The sequence below is a fragment of the Narcine bancroftii genome, chromosome 6 (assembly GCF_036971445.1).
Source record: "Narcine bancroftii isolate sNarBan1 chromosome 6, sNarBan1.hap1, whole genome shotgun sequence".
Taxonomy (NCBI): Eukaryota; Metazoa; Chordata; class Chondrichthyes; order Torpediniformes; family Narcinidae; genus Narcine; species Narcine bancroftii.
Window position 1 is genome coordinate 212090674 of NC_091474.1, and position 21242 is coordinate 212111915.

The following is a 21242-nucleotide window of genomic DNA, read 5'->3' on the forward strand; positions in this document are numbered from 1 at the left end:
TTGACCAAGCCTCTCAGTTCAGCTAAACTTGCTTGGTTAGGACCTCCTTGACCAAGCCTCTCGGTTCCGCTAAACATGCTTTGTTAGGACCTCCTTGACCAAGCCTCTCGGTTCCGCTAAACATGCTTGGTTAGGACCTCCTTGACCAAGCCTTACGGTTCCGCTAAACTTGCTTGGTTAGGACCTCCTTGACCAAGCCTCTCGGTTCCGCTAAACGTGCTTGGTTAGGACCTCCTTGACCAAGCCTATCGGTTCCGCTAAACTTGCTTGGTTAGGACCTCACTGACCAAGCCTCTCGGTTCCGCTAAACATGCTTGGTTAGGACCTCCTTGACCAAGCCTCTCGTTTCCGCTAAACATGCTTGGTTAGGACCTCCTTGACCAAGCCTCTCGGTTCCGCTAAAGATGCTTGGTTAGGACCTCATTGACCAAGCCTCTCGGTTCCGCTAAAGATGCTTGGTTAGGACCTCATTGACCAAGCCTCTCGGTTCCGCTAAACATGCTTGGTTAGGACCTCCTTGACCAAGCCTCTCGGTTCCGCTAAAGATGCTTGGTTAGGACCTCATTGACCAAGCCTCTCGGTTCCGCTAAACATGCTTGGTTAGGACCTCCTTGACCAAGCCTCTCGGTTCCGCTAAATTTGCTTGGTTAGGACCTCCTTGACCAAGCCTCTCGGTTCCGCTAAACATGCTTGCTTAGGACCTCCTTGACCAAGCCTCACGGTTCCGCTAAACATGCTTGGTTAGGACCTCCTTGACCAAGCCTCTCGGTTCCACTAAACATGCTTGGTTAGGACCTCCTTGACCAAGCCTCTCGGTTCTGCTAAACATGCTTGGTTAGGACCTCCTTGACCAAGCCTCCCGGTTCCGCTAAACATGCTTGGTTAGGACCTCCTTGACCAAGCCTCTAGGTTCAGCTAAACTTGCTTGGTTAGGACCTCCTTGACCAAGCCTCTCAGTTCCGCTAAACATGCTTGGTTAGGACCTCCTTGACCAAGCCTCTCGGTTCCGCTAAACATGCTTGGTTAGGACCTCCTTGACCAAGCCTCTAGGTTCCGCTAAACATGCTTGGTTAGGATCTCCTTTACCAAGCCTCTCGGTTCCGCTAAACATGCTTGGTTAGGACCTCCTTGACCAAGCCTCACGGTTCCGCTAAACATGCTTGGTTAGGACCTCCTTGACCAAGCCTCACGGTTCCGCTAAACATGCTTGGTTAGGACCTCCTTGACCAAGCCTCACGGTTCCGCTAAACATGCTTGGTTAGGACTTCCTTGACCAAGCCTCCCGGTTCCGCTAAACATGCTTGGTTAGGTCCTCCTTGACCAAGCCTCTCAGTTCAGCTAAACTTGCTTGGTTAGGACCTCCTTGACCAAGCCTCTCGGTTCCGCTAAACATGCTTTGTTAGGACCTCCTTGACCAAGCCTCTCGGTTCCGCTAAACATGCTGGGTTAGGTCCTCCTTGACCAAGCCTTACGGTTCCGCTAAACTTGCTTGGTTAGGACCTCCTTGACCAAGCCTCTCGGTTCCGCTAAACTTGCTTGGTTAGGACCTCCTTGACCAAGCCTATCGGTTCCGCTAAACTTGCTTGGTTAGGACCTCACTGACCAAGCCTCTCGGTTCCGCTAAACATGCTTGGTTAGGACCTCCTTGACCAAGCCTCTCGTTTCCGCTAAACATGCTTGGTTAGGACCTCCTTGACCAAGCCTCTCGGTTCCGCTAAACTTGCTTGCTTAGGACCTCCTTGACCAAGCCTCTCGGTTCCTCTAAACTTGCTTGGTTAGGACCTCCTTGACCAAGCCTCACGGTTCCGCTAAACTTGCTTGGTTAGGACTTCCTTGACCAAGCCTCTCGGTTCCGCTAAACTTGCTTGGTTTGGACCTCCTTGACCAAGCCTCTCGGTTCCGCTAAACTTGCTTGGTTAGGACCTCCTTGACCAAGCCTCTCGGTTCCGCTAAAGATGCTTGGTTAGGACCTCATTGACCAAGCCTATCGGTTCCGCTAAACATGCTTGGTTAGGACCTCCTTGACCAAGACTCTCGGTTCCGCTCAACATGCTTTGTTAGGACCTCTTTGACCAAGCCTCTTGGTTCCGCTAAACTTGCTTGGTTAGGACCTCCTTGACCAAGCCTCTTGGTTCCGCTAAACTTGCTTGGTTAGGACCTCCTTGACCAAGCCTTACGGTTCTGCTAAACTTGCTTGGTTAGCACCTTCTTGACCAAGCCTCTCGGTTCCGCTAAACTTGCTTGGTTAGGACCTCCTTGACCAAGCCTCTCGGTTCCGCTAAAGATGCTTGGTTAGGATCTCCTTGACCAAGCCTCTCGTTTCCGCTAAACATGCTTGGTTAGGACCTCCTTGACCAAGCCTCTCGGTTCCGCTAAACTTGCTTGGTTAGGACCTCCTTGACCAAGCCTCTCGGTTCCTCTAAACTTGCTTGGTTAGGACCTCCTTGACCAAGCCTCACGGTTCCGCTAAACTTGCTTGGTTAGGACCTTCTTGACCAAGCCTCTCGGTTCCGCTAAACTTGCTTGGTTAGGACCTCCTTGACCAAGGCTCTCGGTTCCGCTAAACTTGCTTGGTTAGGACCTCCTTGACCAAGCCTCTCGGTTCCGCTAAAGATGCTTGGTTAGGACCTCATTGACCAAGCCTCTCGGTTCCGCTAAACATGCTTGGTTAGGACCTCCTTGACCAAGCCTCTCGGTTCCGCTAAATTTGCTTGGTTAGGACCTCCTTGACCAAGACTCTCGGTTCCGCTCAACATGCTTTGTTAGGACCTCCTTGACCAAGCCTCTTGGTTCCGCTAAACTTGCTTGGTTAGGACCTCCTTGACCAAGCCTCTTGGTTCCGCTAAACTTGCTTGGTTAGGACCTCCTTCACCAAGCCTTACGGTTCTGCTAAACTTGCTTGGTTAGGACCTTCTTGACCAAGCCTCTCGGTTCCGCTAAACTTGCTTGGTTAGGACCTCCTTGACCAAGCCTCTCGGTTCCGCTAAAGATGCTTGGTTAGGATCTCCTTGACCAAGCCTCTCGTTTCCGCTAAACATGCTTGGTTAGGACCTCCTTGACCAAGCCTCTCGGTTCCGCTAAACTTGCTTGGTTAGGACCTCCTTGACCAAGCCTCTCGGTTCATCTAAACTTGCTTGGTTAGGACCTCCTTGACCAAGCCTCACGGTTCCGCTAAACTTGCTTGGTTAGGACCTTCTTGACCAAGCCTCTCGGTTCCGCTAAACTTGCTTGGTTAGGACCTCCTTGACCAAGGCTCTCGGTTCCGCTAAACTTGCTTGGTTAGGACCTCCTTGACCAAGCCTCTCGGTTCCGCTAAAGATGCTTGGTTAGGACCTCATTGACCAAGCCTCTCGGTTCCGCTAAACATGCTTGGTTAGGACCTCCTTGACCAAGCCTCTCGGTTCCGCTAAATTTGCTTGGTTAGGACCTCCTTGACCAAGCCTCTCGGTTCCGCTAAACATGCTTGGTTAGGACCTCCTTGACCAAGCCTCACGGTTCCGCTAAACATGCTTGGTTAGGACCTCCTTGACCAAACCTCTCGGTTCCGCTAAACATGCTTGGTTCCGAAGTTTAAAGGGCATCGCCATTCGCTTCTCCACCCCGTTTCCATATTAAACAATGCAAATGACCCGCCGACGCTGGAGGTGGAAACAGAAAGGGCGAGGCTGCCTGCGATGCAGTGCTCTTAAAGTTTGCAAAACTCCGTGCAATTCGCAGCTCTTCGCCATGAAGATCGTTATATATTACACCAGCATTACTGCAACGGTTGAGGTACGGGACTTTTTTTGTTTAAAAGCTATGGGGTGTGTTTTTTGGTCGCTATTTGGCCCGGGATTGACCGTCTGGTCTGCGGGCGACTCCGGCTCAGCGCCGCGTCCGTGGAAGGTGGTGGGAGGCTGGAGGCTGGGAACGTTCGCCCTGGTTGTCGTTGACGTTTAGTGAACGTCTTTGCAGACAGTTCCATTAAAAAAAACCTCGGGATGTGTGGGGTGAGTCACGCCAAGTGAGCACGGCTTCTCCCCTGTGGCCCCTTTTAATTAGGACTGCTGTTGGAGGTTTTCATTGTGCTGGGGGTGAGGTGTTGTCGCGATTGGGGAGGCGTGATATTGTAGCGAGTGGGGGCAGTCGCCCGCTATGGACGAAAAGGTGGCTCCACCGCTTCAGTCACCCCAAGGTTGATCCTCATCCCTGGGTTTCCCACCTGGATTCTCAACTGGGTTTCTAGGACTGATAGGAATGTCTGATCGAATTCCCTACATGTATGAACATGTACAGAGAAACGAGATGGTGCACAGACCCTGACTTCCTGCCCATTAAAAAAAAACTTTCACTTGCTCTCTTACCAGTTGTAAGTTTCCCTTAAATAAGAAATAGTTCTATAATCAGTCTTTGTTCCCATTCTTTCTCCTTGCATTTGCATTGCTTATCACTAACTTTCGTTTCAATATTCTGTAGTTCTTTTTGAAAAGAGGAGGTGCCTATTTTTAAAGCCTCCCCTTCTTTCCACAACACGTCCTGGCCTCTTGTGGATTCTATTGCCCCAATGCTGGGATCTATGTCTTCAGCTGCCTTTTGACATTCTTGGTTAACTTTCTTGGTTTGTTCACCTGTACTCATTTCCTTTTTTTCTGCTTTGGGTTTAGCTTTAAAAAAAATTGCATCAATGCACTAAAATATGAGGAAACTAAAAAAGTTCTTTGTTTGTGATGAATAAACCAGGGATATAAAATGGCTCATGGATTCTCTTGGTGTGCATCAACTCTGTTTCTTTACTTTTGTATATGAGTTCAGTGATGTTCTCTTGGCTGTTAGACTAGCATATTTTCCAGATGGTTGGATGCTGTTCCTATTAATACCCTAATGCACTTTTAATTCACATTTTTATGATGATATGCAGTAGGATAATTTTTGAATGAGCCTTGTAAGATTTAGAGGGAATACGGGAAAAATCACCAAACGAGTTTCTCGAGAGTGCCAGGACCAGGACTCTCGAGAGTGTGAATGGAGTGCAGGTATCAGTACCCGGTCAGCCAGACACCAAACCATTAGGTTTTCTGAATAGTTGGAGAGTAGATTATAGGAGTTTTATGTATGATTGTCAAAAGTGATTTGCTAATAAGAAATGAAATGATTTTTAAAAAATAAAATTACTTATTTTTAAGCCTTCTACATTAACAGCAGCCAACAATGTTAACAGAGTTTATTTTAAAATTCTTTTCAGCTGGATAAAAAGCAGAACAACATTAAAAATATTTTGGATGGAAAGAATATACCCTACATTCTGCTGGATCTAGCAGCCGATGCAAACCTGAAAGATGAAATGAGGGAGAAAATAGGAGATCCCAAAGCAATGCCTCCACAAATATTTAATGGCGATCAGTACTGTGGGGCAAGTTGGAACCTATTCTCTTGAATTATATGGATATTAACCATCAAAACTAAATGCACATTTCTGTGTTTGTACAATTACTTTTAGTATTTTTGCTTAATGATCATTTAACATTTTTAACACATTGATTGAAGACTAGAAATTAGTTATCTTTTATTTCTAATGGGCAAAGTAATTTTGTTTGGAGCTTACCAATCATGTTTTGTTTTAAACTGTAACTAAACATGGTAACTTCTTGAATCACGTAGGCCAAAAATATTAAACCATTTAAACATGTGGAGAAAAATGTCAATCAGGTGTGCAAATGTGATTCCAACTATTTACACGTGAGGAGAGGAATTTGTCATGGAATATAGTTTATACTACAATGTTGTGGTGACCTATGGAAACCTACTCTACAATTATCTAATGTTTCCCTACCTCACACCCATAACCCCCTATTTTTTCTTACATGGAGAAAAGGTCCTTGGAGAAAAGGTTAGTAATGACAGGATTTAGGTTTAAGGATTAAGGAGATCTAGGGGCACAGTTACACAAAATCCTTGAAAATGATTACCCATATGGATATACAGTTGTTAAAAAAAACATATGGCATGCTGACCTTCAATCAGTCAGGGCATTGAGTATAGGAACTAAGATGTCTTGGACAAGATGTTGGTGTGGCCACACTTGCTGTATTCTGTGCCAGTCTGAACACCCAGTTAGAGGAACGATGCCCCTAAAATGGAAAGGGGTTGTCCTGGGTAAACTTGTACCTCTCACTTTGTTCATTTTAGATTGGTCACAGTGTTTGAGCTACCGAAAGAAAATAGACACACACGCCGAGAGCACTTCAGTTTATACAAATCTTTATTACAAATTCTAAAGCTGATATCAAACTACAATATGCAAGCCCTTCCCAATTATACTTATCAACGCCTGGACTGGTCCCAACTGCTGAAGAGGGGCAACGACCGCACATTTATAGTAGGTTGTCAGGGCGCAGGTAGCAGCTTCTCCACCTCTCCCAACCGGGACGTTGGCTGGACTCTAGAAGTTCTTCTTGCTGAGAGATGTTGCCACCTCTCGGAGAGTCTCAAACTTCAGCAGCGGGACCATGGCTTATATTACCCAAAAACTGCTTACCCAAGCATCTATTCCCAGCACAAAAAGAAAGATGAGCGAGCAAGCTAGCATGCCTAGACTTCTATCGAATAACACAACTTTCAGCTTATCGCTTTGAATACAATGGTTTATTTTGCGTCAATGCTAGGCCTCTGAGAGTCTGTGACCAAAACATTGCAACAAGGCTAGGCCTCTGTCAGTCTGTGACCAAAACAGGCAGGAAGATTAAATGTTCTTGGTACACAGATGTCCTTTTGTCAGATAACTGCATCTCGGCCCCATGGTGGAATTTAGCTTATGTCTGCTGATTCTTTAAAAAAAACAAGCAGGTTCTCAGCCTTGCAGAAGTTTAAATCTGAAACAAAAAGCATGGTTTAAATCCTCCAATACAGGTGTGCAGAAAAGATTCACAATATTTGGGTTAGGGTTAGGGTTGAGTTCTAGGGATAGGCTAGATTTGCTTGGAAGTTTTCTCCCTGAAGAATAGGAGGCTCAGGGTGGACCTTGGAGGGAATCATGAGGGGCATTGATAAGGTGAATGGTCAGTCATTTTCCCCCCCCCCTCCCCCACCCACCTCCAGGGTAGAGGTATTTAAATGTGGAGGCCATATATTTTAGATGAGAAGAGAAATTAAAATGGGAGTTGTGGAATCATTTCCTCCACAAGGAATAAGATGGTAGAGGCAGGTACATTTACAATGTTTATAAGATATTTTGACAGGACTGTTTGGAGGGATGTGGGCTAAATGTAGGCAAATGGGTAGACAACTTGGTTGGCATGGGCTGGTAGGCCTGTTTCTGTGCTGTAAAACTGACTTCATCACTAATTAGAGGAGAGTGGAGAGTTTTTCTTCACTAAAAGTGCACTTGTTTTATTTTTGCACATTTTAAAAAGCAGAGAGATTTCATATTCAGATTTATTTCAGAATGAGCTGTAAAATGCAAGGCTACATATGAGACAGGAAAGAGGAATCAACTGAATTTTACTTTTTTTGCATAACCAGTACATGAAACATATTGCGTCTGCTGGAAATACTATTGAGCAAGTGTTGAGTAATTGACCAAGTTGCCATATCCCTTCAAGTAGCCTTTCCATCAGGTCTCACACTTGCTGAATGAGTAATTAATTGTGCGTTAGTTATCAGCATTGTAGATTTTTGTAAGAAATAGTAGCAATGAAAATTGATAAAGTGTGGGCAAAAAAATAAATTATTGTTGTTATTTTCAGGATTTTGTTGCCTTTGAACAGGCTGTGGAAAGTGAGAAGCTAGAAGCTTTTTTAAAGTTGGATAATCGCCAAATTCAGATGGAGAAGAATTTATGCACCAACAAATAACATCTTGCATGTTTCAGTACCAAGAACATTTTCTGAGAGTCTACTTTGCCAATCATTAACAGAAGTAATCTCTTAAATTTTGGCTATTCCTGCAGTTTACTTTTTGGAAGTGAAAATTAAGTATTTTGTGCAGTTGTAAAAACAAGCAATCAAATAAATTGGTTGAGTGATTTCCTTGATGTTATGATTTGGTTATTTGTGTTGGCTGTGGAAATGAACAACTTCTGACCTTTACATCAATGTCTCCTCTGGGTGCTTCAATTTTGTCCCACGTTCGAAAGATGTGCAGGGTTAATAGGTTACATGGGTGTATTTGGGTGATATGCCCCAAGGCCAGGAAAAGCCTGTGAATGTGATGAATATCTAAATTTTTAAAAAATCTATTGAAAGTGCATTTTTCTTGAGTTGTTTATTGCCAATTTATCCAGATGTTGCATTTCCAGGTATGCAGCTTCTCCCTTGTAGTGGAATAGCAGTGATAAACATGAGTTCACTGACAACTCTTGCATGACAAGACAAAATTCCCATCGCTCTTCTTAAGACTTCCACAAATAATCATGTAGTCAGAAACAAAGACACAATACTGCGGAAAATGAAAATTTGAAATTGAAACAAATTCAGAAACGGTCAGGTGGAATTTGTGGAGTCACACAAGCACAATTACATGTTTTTGCCAAAAGACTTGAATAGTATTTGATCCTGAACTTTCAAATGCCACATCCATCCTGAATATTAACAACTTCCATTTCAGAAATCTCATCTATGATTTTTTTTTTAACCTCATCTTGTTAAGTTGATTCAAAATTTCCTCCCTCTTTTATTCAGAATCAGAATTTATTGTCATAAACTTAGTACAATTTTGCAGCAGTAATCACAGTCCAAATTTTGCTATAAATTACATTTATTCCTTTGGAATAGAGGCAATGTTAAGTACTTGCTCTGACCCACCAATCCTTTTGTTCACTTATGGTAGTGACTAGAATAGGACATTTTACAATGTTTTCATTCTTCATTCCAAAGGAGGTAATCTCAACAGCCTTAGGCAAAAGCAGGCGAGGAGAAAGGTAAGTGGCATTATTTTAGCTCAGTCATGCCTATGGGGTTAGTGCTTTGTACTGGATGTCAGATGTGGGAACCATGGGTGAGTCCCACCCTCCCAAATTGCCACATCTGCGTCAGGTGCACCGAGATGCAGTTTCTTAAGGACCGAGTTGGGGAACTGGAGCTGCAACTTGAGGATCTATGGCTGGTAAGGGAGAGTGAGGAGTTGATAGATTTAACTTTCAGGGACATAGTTACCCCAAGACCAGATGTGTCAGGTAAGTGGGTAACTGTCAGGGGAGGGAAGAAAAATACCAGGAAAATGGAGAGCACACCTGTGAATATCCCTCTCAGTAACAGGTATATTTTGTTGGATGCTGTTGAGGGAGATGACCTGACAGAAGCTGGCAGCAGTGACCAGGTCACTGGCACTGAGCCTGGCATGGTGGACCAAAAGGTAAAGAGGAATGCACTGGTCATTGGGGACTCCATTGTCAAAAATACAGACAGGAGATTCTGTGAGCCAGATAGGTATGCCCGCATGGTGTGCTGCCTCCCTGGTGCAAGGGTGCGGGATATCCCAAATCGGGTCCAGGGTATTCTAAAAGGGGAAGGCGAACAGCCTGATGTCTTGGTACATGTGGGTACCAATGACATAGATAAAAAGAAGGAGGAAGTACTGAAAAAGGATTACAGAGAGCTAGGACAGAAACTAAGAAATAGGACAGCCAGGGTGGTGATCTCTGGTTTGCTACCTGTGCCAAGTGCAACTGAGGACAAAAATGGAAGGTTAAGAAAAATGAATGTGTGGCTGAGGGGCTAGTGTAAAGGACAGGGTTTTGGTTTCTTGGATCATTGGGATCTCTTTTGGGGAAGGCATGACCTCTACAAGAAGGATGGGTTACACCTAAACCCAAAAGGGGTCAATATATTGGCAGCTAGGTTTGGTACAGCCATCGGGTGCGGTTTAAACTAATTTGGCAGGGGGGTGGGAACCTGTATGATAGGGCAAAGGACAGAAAAGATAAAACAGGAAAAGTTAGGTTAGGCAGCGAAAGTAAAAAAATCAGAAAGAGCAAGGAGGGTGAAAAAAGCAAATCTGAAGGCTTTATATCTTAAAGCAAGAAGCATTCGGAACAAGGTAGATGAATTAGCTGTGGAAATTGAGATAAACAAATATGATTTGATTGGGATTACAGAAACATGGCTGCAGGGTGGGCAAACCTGGGAACTTAACATCCCGGGGTATACAATATTTAGGAGGGATCGGCAAGAAAGAAAAGGGGGTGGGGTAGTATTGATGGTGAGAGAAGGGACCGACACGATTAACAGAGAGGATATCAACTCGGAAGATGCGGAATCTATATGGGTAGAACTGAGGAATAGCAAGGGGCGGAAAACGTTAGTGGGGGTGGTATATAGGCCTCCAAATAGTAGTGTAGAGGTGAGGGAAGGCATTAAAAGAGAAATTAGAAAAGCGTACAATAAGGGAACAGCTGTCATCATGGGAGACTTTAATTTGCATATAGATTGGACTAGTCAAATTGGTAAAAATACTGAGGAGCTGGAATTCCTTGAATGTTTACGGGACGGTTATCTAGACCAATGTGTCGAGGAACCAACTCGGAGCAGGCCATTTTAGATTGGGTATTATGCAATGATAAGGGGCTAATCAACAATCTTGTTGAACAAGGCCCTTTGGGTAGGAGCGATCACAATATGATCGAATTCTCACTCGACATGGAGAGTGATGAAATTAAAACCGAGACTAAGGTCCTGAATTTAAATAGAGGGAATTATGATGGTATGAGACGGGAGTTGAGTAAGATTGATTGGGTGGTGTTTATGGGGGAGTTGACTGTGGATAGACAATGGAAAGCATTCACAGATCTAATGGAGAAATTGCAAAAATTGTTTATACCGGTTTGGCATAAAAATAAACCAAAAAAGGTGACTCAACCGTGGATAACAAGGGAAATTAGAGACAGCATTAGGTCCAAAGAGAGAGCATATCAATTGGCCAAAAAAAGTACCACAACTGAAGACTGGGAGCAGTTCAAGATGCACCAGAGGACAAAAGGATTAATCAAGAGAGCAAAAATAAATTACGAAAATAAGCTTGCGGCAAATATAAAAACCGACTGCAAAAGCTTTTATAAATATGTCAAGAGGAAAAGATTGGTGAAATCCAGAGTAGGTCCCTTGCAGTCGGAATCAGGGGAATATATAATGGGGAATAAGGAAATGGCAGACCAATTAAATTCTTACTTTAGTTTTGTTTTTACAAGAGAGGATACAAATAACCTCCAAAGGATGTTGGGAAACATAGAGACTAATGCAAGGGAGGAACTGAAAGAAATCAGTATCTCTAAGGACATGGTCTTGGGGAAATTGATGGGATTGAAGGCAGATAAATCCCAAGGGCCTGATAATCTACATTCTATCTTTCTTTGGCTTGGCTTCGCGGACGAAGATTTATGGAGGGGGTAAAAAGTCCACGTCAGCTGCAGGCTCGTTTGTGGCTGACCAGTCCGATGCGGGACAGGCAGACACGATTGCAGCGGTTGCAAGGGAAAATTGGTTGGTTGGGGTTGGGTGTTGGGTTTTTCCTCCTTTGCCTTTTGTCAGTGAGGTGGGCTCTGCGGTCTTCTTCAAAGGAGGCTGCTGCCCGCCAAACTGTGAGGCGCCAAGATGCACGGTTTGAGGCGTTATCAGCCCACTGGCGGTGGTCAATGTGGCAGGCACCAAGAGATTTCTTTAGGCAGTCCTTGTACCTTTTCTTTGGTGCACCTCTGTCACGGTGGCCAGTGGAAAGCTCGCCATATAATACGATCTTGGGAAGGCGATGGTCCTCCATTCTGGAGACGTGACCCATCCAGCGCAGCTGGATCTTCAGCAGCGTGGACTCGATGCTGTCGACCTCTGCCCTCTCGAGTACCTCGACGTTAGGGGTGTGAGCGCTCCAATGGATGTTGAGGATGGAGCGGAGACAACGCTGGTGGAAGCGTTCTAGGAGCCGTAGGTGGTGCCGGTAGAGGACCCATGTTTCGGAGCCGAACAGGAGTGTGGGTATGACAACGGCTCTGTATACGCTTATCTTTGTGAGGTTTTTCAGTTGGTTGTTTTTCCAAACTCTTTTGTGTAGTCTTCCAAAGGCGCTATTTGCCTTGGCGAGTCTGTTGTCTATCTCATTGTCGATCCTTGCATCTGATGAAATGGTGCAGCCGAGATAGGTAAACTGGTTGACCGTTTTGAGTTTTGTGTGCCCGATGGAGATGTGGAGGACCTCAGTTTTCTTCAGGCTGACTTCCAGGCCAAACATTTTGGCAGTTTCCGCAAAGCAGGACGTCAAGCGCTGAAGAGCTGGCTCTGAATGGGCAACATTCTATGGTACTTAAGGAAGTGGCCATTCAGATAGCAGATGCTTTAAGAATTATTTTCCAGAACTCGATAGACTCAGGATCAGTACCCATGAATTGGAGGGTAGCTAATGTTACCCCACCATTTAAAAAGGGGGTTAGAGAAAAAGCGGGGAATTATAGGCCGGTGAGCCTTACATCAGTAGTGGGCAAAATGATGGAATCCATTATTAAGGATGTAATAGCGGAGCATATGACTAGCAGAGAAGGGATCGGATGGAGTCAACATGGATTTACAAAAGGTAAGTCGTGCTTGACAAATCTATTGGAATTCTTTGAGATGGTGACAGGTAAAATAGATGGGGGAGAGCCAGTGGATGTGGTGTACCTGGACTTCTAAAAGGCCTTCGATAAGGTCCTGCATAAACGACTTGCTTCCAAAATCAAGGCTCATGGGATTGGGGGCAAAGTATTGATGTGGATTGAGAACTGGCTGGCAGGTAGAAGACAGAGAGTTGGGATAAATGGCTCGTTTTCTGAGTGGCAGGCGGTGACCAGTGGGGTGCCACAGGGATCTGTACTGGGACCCCAGCTGTTCACAATTTACATTAATGATCTGGATGAGGGGATTGGATGTAATATCTCCAAATTTGCAGATGACACTAAGCTAGGAGGGGTTGTGTGCACGGAAGAGGGGGTCAGGAAGCTCCAGTGTGATTTGGATAAATTGAGGGACTGGGCAGATACATGGCAAATGCACTACAATGTGGATAAATGTGAGGTTATCCACTTTGGTAATACAAACCGGAGGGCAGATTACTATTTGAATGGCAATAGATTAAGAGATGGGGAAGTGCAGAGAGACCTAGGGGTACTTGTACCCCAGTCTCTGAAGGCGAGCATGCAGGTACAGCAGGCGGTTAAAAAGGCAAATGGTATGTTGGCCTTCATATCAAGAGGGTTTGAGTATAGGAACAAGGATATCTTCCTGCAGCTGTACAGGGCCTTGGTGAGACCCCACCTGGAGTATTGTGTGCAATTTTGGTCACCTTATCTAAGGAAGGATGTTCTTGCAATGGAGGGAGTGCAGAGGCGATTCACCAGGCTGATACCTGGAATGGCAGGAATGACTTGTGAGGAAAGATTGCGCAAATTGGGATTGTACTCGCTGGAGTTTAGAAGATTGAGAGGGGATCTCATAGAGACATATAAAATTCTGGCAGGACTGGACAGAATGGATGCAGATGGGATATTTCCAATGATGGGAAAATCCAGAACCCGGGGCCATGGTTTGAGGATAATAGGCAAACCATTTAGGACCGAGATGAGGAATTTCTTTACCCAGAGGGTGGTGAATCTGTGGAATTCATTGCCACAGAGGGCAGTAGAGGCAGGTTCATTAAATATATTTAAGAGGGAATTAGATATATTTCTTCAGTATAAGGGTACTAAAGGTTACGGAGATAAGGTGGGGACGAGGTACTGAACTTTAAGATCAGCCATGATCTCGTTGAATAGCCGAGCAGGCTCAAAGGGTCAAATGACCTACTGCTCCTATCTTCTATGTTTCTATCTCCTTCTAAGAATGCAGATGGAGAAAATGATTTTTGAACAGAGATTCCACAGTCCAATGAGATAATGGTGAATGCAAACTGCTGATCAGAACAGCAGCAGGTTCTCATTGTTTGAGTGAGATTGCCCGCAGTTGTATCAGGCAAGATGTGACCATGGAGCCAAGTCCGAATTATTTAAAAAAAACAAACGTGCTGCTGGAGGAACTCAATGCAGCATCTGTGGGCGCAAAGAGATTGTTTAAGCTTTGGGTTGAGAGTGTGGTGGAGATTGCAAATATGAGCGGTGAAGGGGTGAGGATGGGTAGAAGACCAGATGAAGCCGATTGGGGGAGGGCGGGGGTTGTGTGGGTGAGCAAGGTGGCTGACAGACTAGGTGATGAGATGGAGACAACAAAGAATTGCAGAACTAATCTTTACCCTGAAAAGGGTAGAGTGCACTTCTTAGACACCACTTCATCCCCACCAGCACACATCAGGACAGTGTCTCCCATACCACTGCAGATCTCATCACTTCAGAAGATCTCCAACTTGATAGTAACCCAACCCTGCACTGCCTGTTTCTGTCTCCTACCCAAGCTCCACAAATGGGACTGCCCTGAAAGGCTTTTTTTTTGTGCCTGTCCTTGCACAACTGATCTTGTCTCCTGGTAGCTTGATTCTTTCTTGATCCCCAACCCCTCCCTTGTTCACTCCCTTCCCACTGTCATTTGGGACAGATCACATTCCCTCCACATTTTTAATGTTCCAATTCCCAGTTCCAACTGCTTCACCCTCAACATGGGTCTCCAGTCTTTGTAAACCTTCATTTCCCATTTCTTTCTGGATCATAGATCCAATTTTTCCTTTCTACTTACACTTGGATCTACCTGGCAGAAATGATTTATATCCTGGATAATTTCTCTTTTGGTTCCTTTTGCTTTCTACATACCAAAGGTGTAGCCATGTGCATTTGAGTGGGCCTGAGCTATGCCGACCTTGCCGTTGGCTTCCTGGAACAATTCTTGTTCTGAACCTACTTTAGTAGCACTCCCTAATCCTTTCTCTGTTACACTGATGACTGCATTTGTTTTGCCTCCTGCATACCCTGTGCTTCTTCCCCAGTTTCTTTTCCCCTTTATGTATTTAATTTCATCTGCTTTGTCTTAGTCTCAATTAGAGGGTTCAGACCCGGAATGTTGACTGATATTTCTACCCTGTAATTTGCAAGATGAGCTTGACTGGGCATGACTTGGGTTTGCACTTGACGAGCCATAACCTCCAGAGCTAAGGATCAAGTGGTGTGGGGATGAGATCAGATAATACTTTTCAATGAGCATAGACACAGTGAGGAGAATGGAATGGCCATCTGTGTGGTAAATTTTCCATGATTCTAATCTGGTAAAACAATGATGGTGTACAATGGTGCAACCTCCATATGACGATTAAAACGAGCCAACAGATTGTTGATTGCTGCCTTCATTGACTAGAACTTGCAGACATGCCTGTGCATCTACACTTAATTTTTTTTTGCTTTCATTAGGACTGTATCCTTTTTAAACCTTTGGTATGTCTCCTAAATCTCCCTCAGGATTGAATGAGAAATTGGGTGAGGTCGGCATGTCTGAGCACATATAGTCACACCTGGCATTCGAGAGGTGGTGAATCCTTTCCTCGATAATAACACGATAACATAAAGTGATCATACGCATTGACTTTGTAAACTATGCCTTTGAAACTTGAAAGGTATTTTCAGTATTGCGTGGCAATTAAATGTTCCTTCAATGCTAGTGTTCCAATTTAAAATTTTCCAAAGAGATTTGCCACAATTCCACATGCACCAAAAGTAGACAAAAAGGTAGAGATTGTATTTTTAAAAAAAATTAAGATTAATGCAAGCTGTGAAACATATTCATGATTACCTCAGGGAGGGCTGGTTTGTGCTGGAACTTCTTTACTTAAGGCGGAGCACCTTTACTCTGTCCGCATCAGTGACAGGGGTTTGCCAGCGGCCAACCATTTCAATTCTGTACCCCTCTCCCCTCCTCACACGTGTGTCCATCGCCTCATATACTATCCCATCAACTTCTCCTCAGGTTTCTGCTAACCTGCTCTCTGCTCTCCCTTTGTCTTCTTTCCTTCAGCTTTCCACCCTCTTCCCCCTGCTTGCTGGTGTGCTCTTTTTTTCTCTCTTCCCCCTTCCCCCCCCCGCCCCCCCCATCCACCTATTACTTCCTGACTTTGGGACTGTGCTCCCCCCCCAACCATTTGGTTTGGCATCTGCTGACATTTTTCCATAATTAAGGGTTCAAGCATAAAATATTGGTTGTGTCTTCGCTATATAAAGCACACTGTTTGTCCTTCTAAGTTTCTCCAACATTTGAAAAAGACTACTTTAGACTTCAATATAACAGGCTAGAACACAATGATCGAATTTATCATACAACTGACAGTACACTCTGATCCTTCCAAAGTGGCCTTCTCATACCCAATTCTAAATCTATTCTTGACTAGGTTCCTCGAGCTCCTTCTGGCTGATATACTCAGGCATATCTACCACAGTACACTAGAATGTTTGGGATGTCACAAGAAAGTTATGTTCCATATAGCAACCTCCTGGAATTGGTCTATCTTGCTGTGTTCTAGTATATTAGGAGTTTATTTTTGCCTCTTAGCTGAGAATCTGAAAGCAAAAGTCTTTCTGATTTTTTTTGCAAGCTCAGACTGAATTCTGGAGTTGCATTTTGAAGATCCAAAATTTCTGTTCCAGAACTCTACTTATCTCTTAGCTTATCGAGTTCTCGAGTTTTTCAGCACATAACTGGACCTTTTGGACCAACTCATCCCTGCTGACCAAGTTGTCTACCCAAGGTAGTCTCGTTTGCCTGCTTTTGGCCGATGTCCTTCTAAAGCTTTCCTATTCATGTACTTATCTAAATGGCTTCTAAATGTTACAATCATGCCTGCTTCTACCCTTTCCTCTGGTAGCTTGTTCCACATACCCACCACACTTGGTGAAAAAGGTACCCCTCAGGATGCAAAATTCTTTCCCAATTCACCTTAAATATATGCCCTCTATTTTTACATTTCACCACCACGAGAAAAGACCGCACATAAATGACCGTGATCTTTCAGTGGACCTATTCTCCCCCGGTTACCCTGTGTCTAAAATAGATGTAGAATTCTTGGAATTTGCCTCGGCCATAACTTCCTGAGCTATCTCATATCTTGTATTGATTTCTCTCCTCACATCCTCTATACTCTTCAAACAATTCACTTGATCTGACTGATATGTCACTATAACTGACATATACCTACTTTTTTTTTCTTCACCAGTGCTTCAATAACTGTGGGCATCCTGGATTCCCTAATCCTGGCTATCTTTTCACTTCACTCTAACCACCGGCGGATTAACTACCACCCGAGCCCTAGGCTGAGCTTTAGTAAGGCACGGCAGGGTTGGCATCGTGGGGTGGCATTTGTGGGCCATGCCCACCCACCTGCAGCACCAGCATCACCGAAGCAACTACGCATTTGATGTTTTCAATTCCTGTCTCAAATTTAATGTCTCCATCAATGCAAATGATGTTTGAAGATCAAATTACTTCATCATTATTCAACTACAAAATGATTTGCAACACCAGATTAAAATTTAGAAGCATCATGTGTTTGCATTGTGACATTGTTTTTTTAAAATTTAGTAGTCACAAAGTAACTGATCATACTGGTAAGTAAGGACAACACATTATCACAAGTTCTTCTGTTCACACCCTGTTTGGGATCAAGACATTTACTTTGGCCTCATATCTTTAATCTGATAATGCAGCTCAACGTTAATTTTAGCAGACGTTTTTTTTTTAGAATTGGCAATTACAACTTGAACAATAGGTGTTTTTATTTCAACACAATACTGCATATCTGCATGGAGGTTATCATCCATGGTTAGATTAAATGTTCACTCAACAGTTATGAAAGTATCTAGCAAAAATTGACACTCTCCACCCCATTATTATTTATGAACTTCAAATTAAAAAGTGCAAATAATCAGATGAAAATTACATTAAAAGTACGTTGATTATAGACTTCACTAAAGTCCATGCTAATTTGTATGAATTTAGATTGTCTCAGCATTGAATTCGATCAGTGATTGCTTTGTGACTGTCAAAGATTGCTTTGTTTTTCAGCCTGTAACACATTGGCCTCCTCAGAAATTAAATTAAGGGCAACAGGGAACACCACATCGATAATCCATTGCCCATTTGCATGGTGCTTTCATTTGTATGCACAGAGAGGAGCCGGGACACATCTAAGTCCTCAGCCCATGTGTTAAGAGTGGATTTTATCATATTTATTTCAAAGAAGCACGAGACATGAAGGCCAAATCAGATCAAACAATTTTATTTACATTAGTTTTCCAGTGCTCCCACATTTCCCTCCCCCCCCCCCCACCACCCACCCCCATCGTGCAACTATAGTTGAATTGAAAATACAATTTCCTGAAGTTACTTATTTACCTGTGTTATGGTTACAATTGTTGGAGTTAATGCTACAATGACAATTGGGTACACAGTTACAGAGAGGTGACAGCCATGCACGTTTCCCTGGTGTTGGTTCAGACAGAGCAATTCCAGCTGCGCGAGCGATTATGCCATTGATGGTTGATGGCCATTGATCCTGCATTGAGCTACCACTGCCCTGAGCGGGCTCGGGAGGTGCAGGAGCAACCCTGAAGCGGCCTGATGAGGTGCTGGAGTGGTGCTCTGGCAGCACTGATTCCCTGTCATGTCTCCTACACCAACCCCTCCCCCCTTGCTTTTTGCTTTCAGTGAATAGGTGAAAGCCAATCAACAGGAGGATTGAAAGCTACAAGTTGTTGAAATTTTAAAACACTTTTAATATTGTGGCTTTAGTTCATCCATCTGCCAAACATCCTTCACTTTCTGTGATCCATTTATCACCTAACAGCCCCGACTTGACCCTCAACCTCTCCTCCTAATACCAGCTATCTTCCCTCTCCACTCTCAGTCCTGAAGCAGGGTCTCAGTCTAAAACATTAACAACTTCCTTGCTGAGTTCTTCCAGCTGTTTTTTTGCTCCAGATTTCGGCAGTCACTTGTGTCTTAACCTGAAGCAATAGTTTTGATTTATGCTAACCACACAAAGTGACGCATCTCCAATTTTAGATGCACGACTCTCAACTTCAAAATGGAATTATGGGAGGATTTGTGTAAATGTTTGTTTGCACTGACCAAAGGGTCTTTTTCTGTACAGTACAACTCTGAGAAATGATCAGTATAATCCATTCTAGGAAGGGTGTGGAAGCTATGGAGAGGGTGCAGAGGAGATTTACCAAGATTTGCCTGGATTGGAAAATGTCTTATAAGGCAAGGATAGCAGAGCTGGGTCTTTTCTCTTTGGAGTGAAGAAGAATGAGAGGTGACTTGATAGAGGTCTACAAGATTTTGAGAGGTAGATAGCCAGTGCCTTTTTTCACCAGACCGGGAGTAGCAAACACCAGAGGACATCTGTACAAAGTGAAGGGAGGAAAGTTTCAGGGAGACTTCAGGGGTGAGTTTTGTACACAGAGAGTTGAGGGTGCCCGGAAATCCTTGCCAAGGATGGTGGAGGAGGCTGAAACATTGGAGGTATTTAAGAGACTCTTAGGCACATGGATGAAAGAAAAATGGAGGGTTATGGGATAGGGAGGGTTTAGTTTTTTTTAATTTATAGGTCAGCACACATTAAGGGCTGAAGGGCTTGTACTGTGCTATACACAGTAATGTTCTAATTCACAGAATCAAACAGAAACACTGGGAACTTCACAGCAATGACTTATTAACCAGTGACAAGGTTCCACATGGGAAATTGTTTTAAAAAGTAACTGCCCTGAGATCCAGGCAATTTGGATCCAGAACTGACTTGATGATACTCAAAAGATTTTTTTTTGCAGTTGAAAGCCTGTGACCAGCAATGTACCATGGGGATCAGTGCTGACAGCCTCACTGTTAGTTACTATATATCCTGGATGTGAATGTCAGAGATATGATTAGTAAAGTTGCCAATGATGCAAATATTAGTAGTGTTAATAGTGAAGTAGACATTTGCCACAGAACAATATAGATCAATTGGTCAAATGGGCTGTTGAATGACAGATGAAACTTTAGAGAAAAACGAGGGGACACATTTTGGGACAACCAATATATATTTACTAAGTCCAATATATATTTACTAAGTCCACCCTGGGAAATACTAATGGTTAGACAGACCTTATGACTAAGTTTCCCTGAAGACAATAGCACAAGTAGATAGATGGTTAAGAAGGCATACTTGCCTCCATTAGCTGGGGAAAAGAATGATGCCACAACAATATTAAACAAGTCATTTTTTAAAAAATCCAGAGTAGTTGAATTTTGAAGTGAATTGGTTAGTGGGTTGGTTGTGCAAGCAAGTATGGTTACAACATTTAAGAATAAGACAATGTGGATGCTACAGAGAGGGTGCAATGGATATTTACAAGGATGTTGCTTGGATTGGAGATCATGGATTATGAGAATAGGTTGAGTGAACCTGGTCTTTTCTCCTTGGAGCAACGGAAGATGAGGGGTGACCTGAGATATTGAGATACTGAGATTGGAGGTGTATAAGATGATGAGAGAAATATGCTATGCTGGTAGATCAGGTACAATAGGATCTTTTAAGAGATTATTATGTTGGTACAAGGAAAGTGTAGGTTACTGTGCTGGATTTCTCTGTTCTAATTATTCAGATGAGGGGTTGATTGGCTGTGGTGCACTGTTAGCCAGAATCAGACACACACAAGGTAAGACTGTACAACAGGCTTTAGTCCACAAAGACTTCCACAGAGCAAGGCTGGCTGTGGCTGCAGCAACACTGAGTAAGGCCTCAGGAGGCTGACGCAGGCTTATATCCCAGAGGGTGATTGACACCCGACCAGGTGGGGCTTGATCCATTCAGGTTGACTGATTGACAGCAAGCTAGGTGTTGTCCTGTCCCCTTACACTCCTGCAGGTACAGAGTTTGGCCCCTGCAGTAGGCCGGTGGTGTACCACCAAATTGGCCATGGCATAGGTTGCTCTGGTCTGAGTGCTGAGAAATTGGATTTGTGTAGACAGTGTTACAGAATAAATTATATCTTAAGGGGTAAGGTTAGATTGTGGGGGGGGGTTTAGGTATTTATATTCCACAAGAGACATTAACATTTCATAAAAGACATCTCATTTGAAATGCAACAGCAATAGCTAAGTGTAGACTCCATGTCTACCATTGACTTTACAGAAACCATGAAGAGTGCTTGTGAAGTCTTCATAAATAGGTATTAGTTGGACTGATGTTGTAGAGTTGAAATGGACTATTGTCTTTAAAGGAACAGCATGTTTGAAAAATGTCTAGGCTCAGAAACTGATTAATCTTTTATTGCTAAACTGGTGCCAGCAATCCAAATT

At 43.8% G+C, this 21242-nt stretch overlaps 1 protein-coding gene across 1 annotated transcript; it reads left to right on the plus strand.

Annotated features, from left to right (window-relative positions):
* Positions 1–3473: 3473 nt before the first annotated feature.
* LOC138737749 (SH3 domain-binding glutamic acid-rich-like protein 3) lies at positions 3474–8008 on the plus strand. Its single transcript, XM_069888335.1, has 3 exons — positions 3474–3771; positions 5222–5389; positions 7722–8008. Exons 1-3 carry the CDS (start codon positions 3619–3621, stop codon positions 7827–7829), a joined length of 429 nt encoding a protein of 142 aa, XP_069744436.1. The 5' UTR covers positions 3474–3618; the 3' UTR covers positions 7830–8008.
* The last annotated feature ends 13234 nt before the right edge of the window (positions 8009–21242 follow it).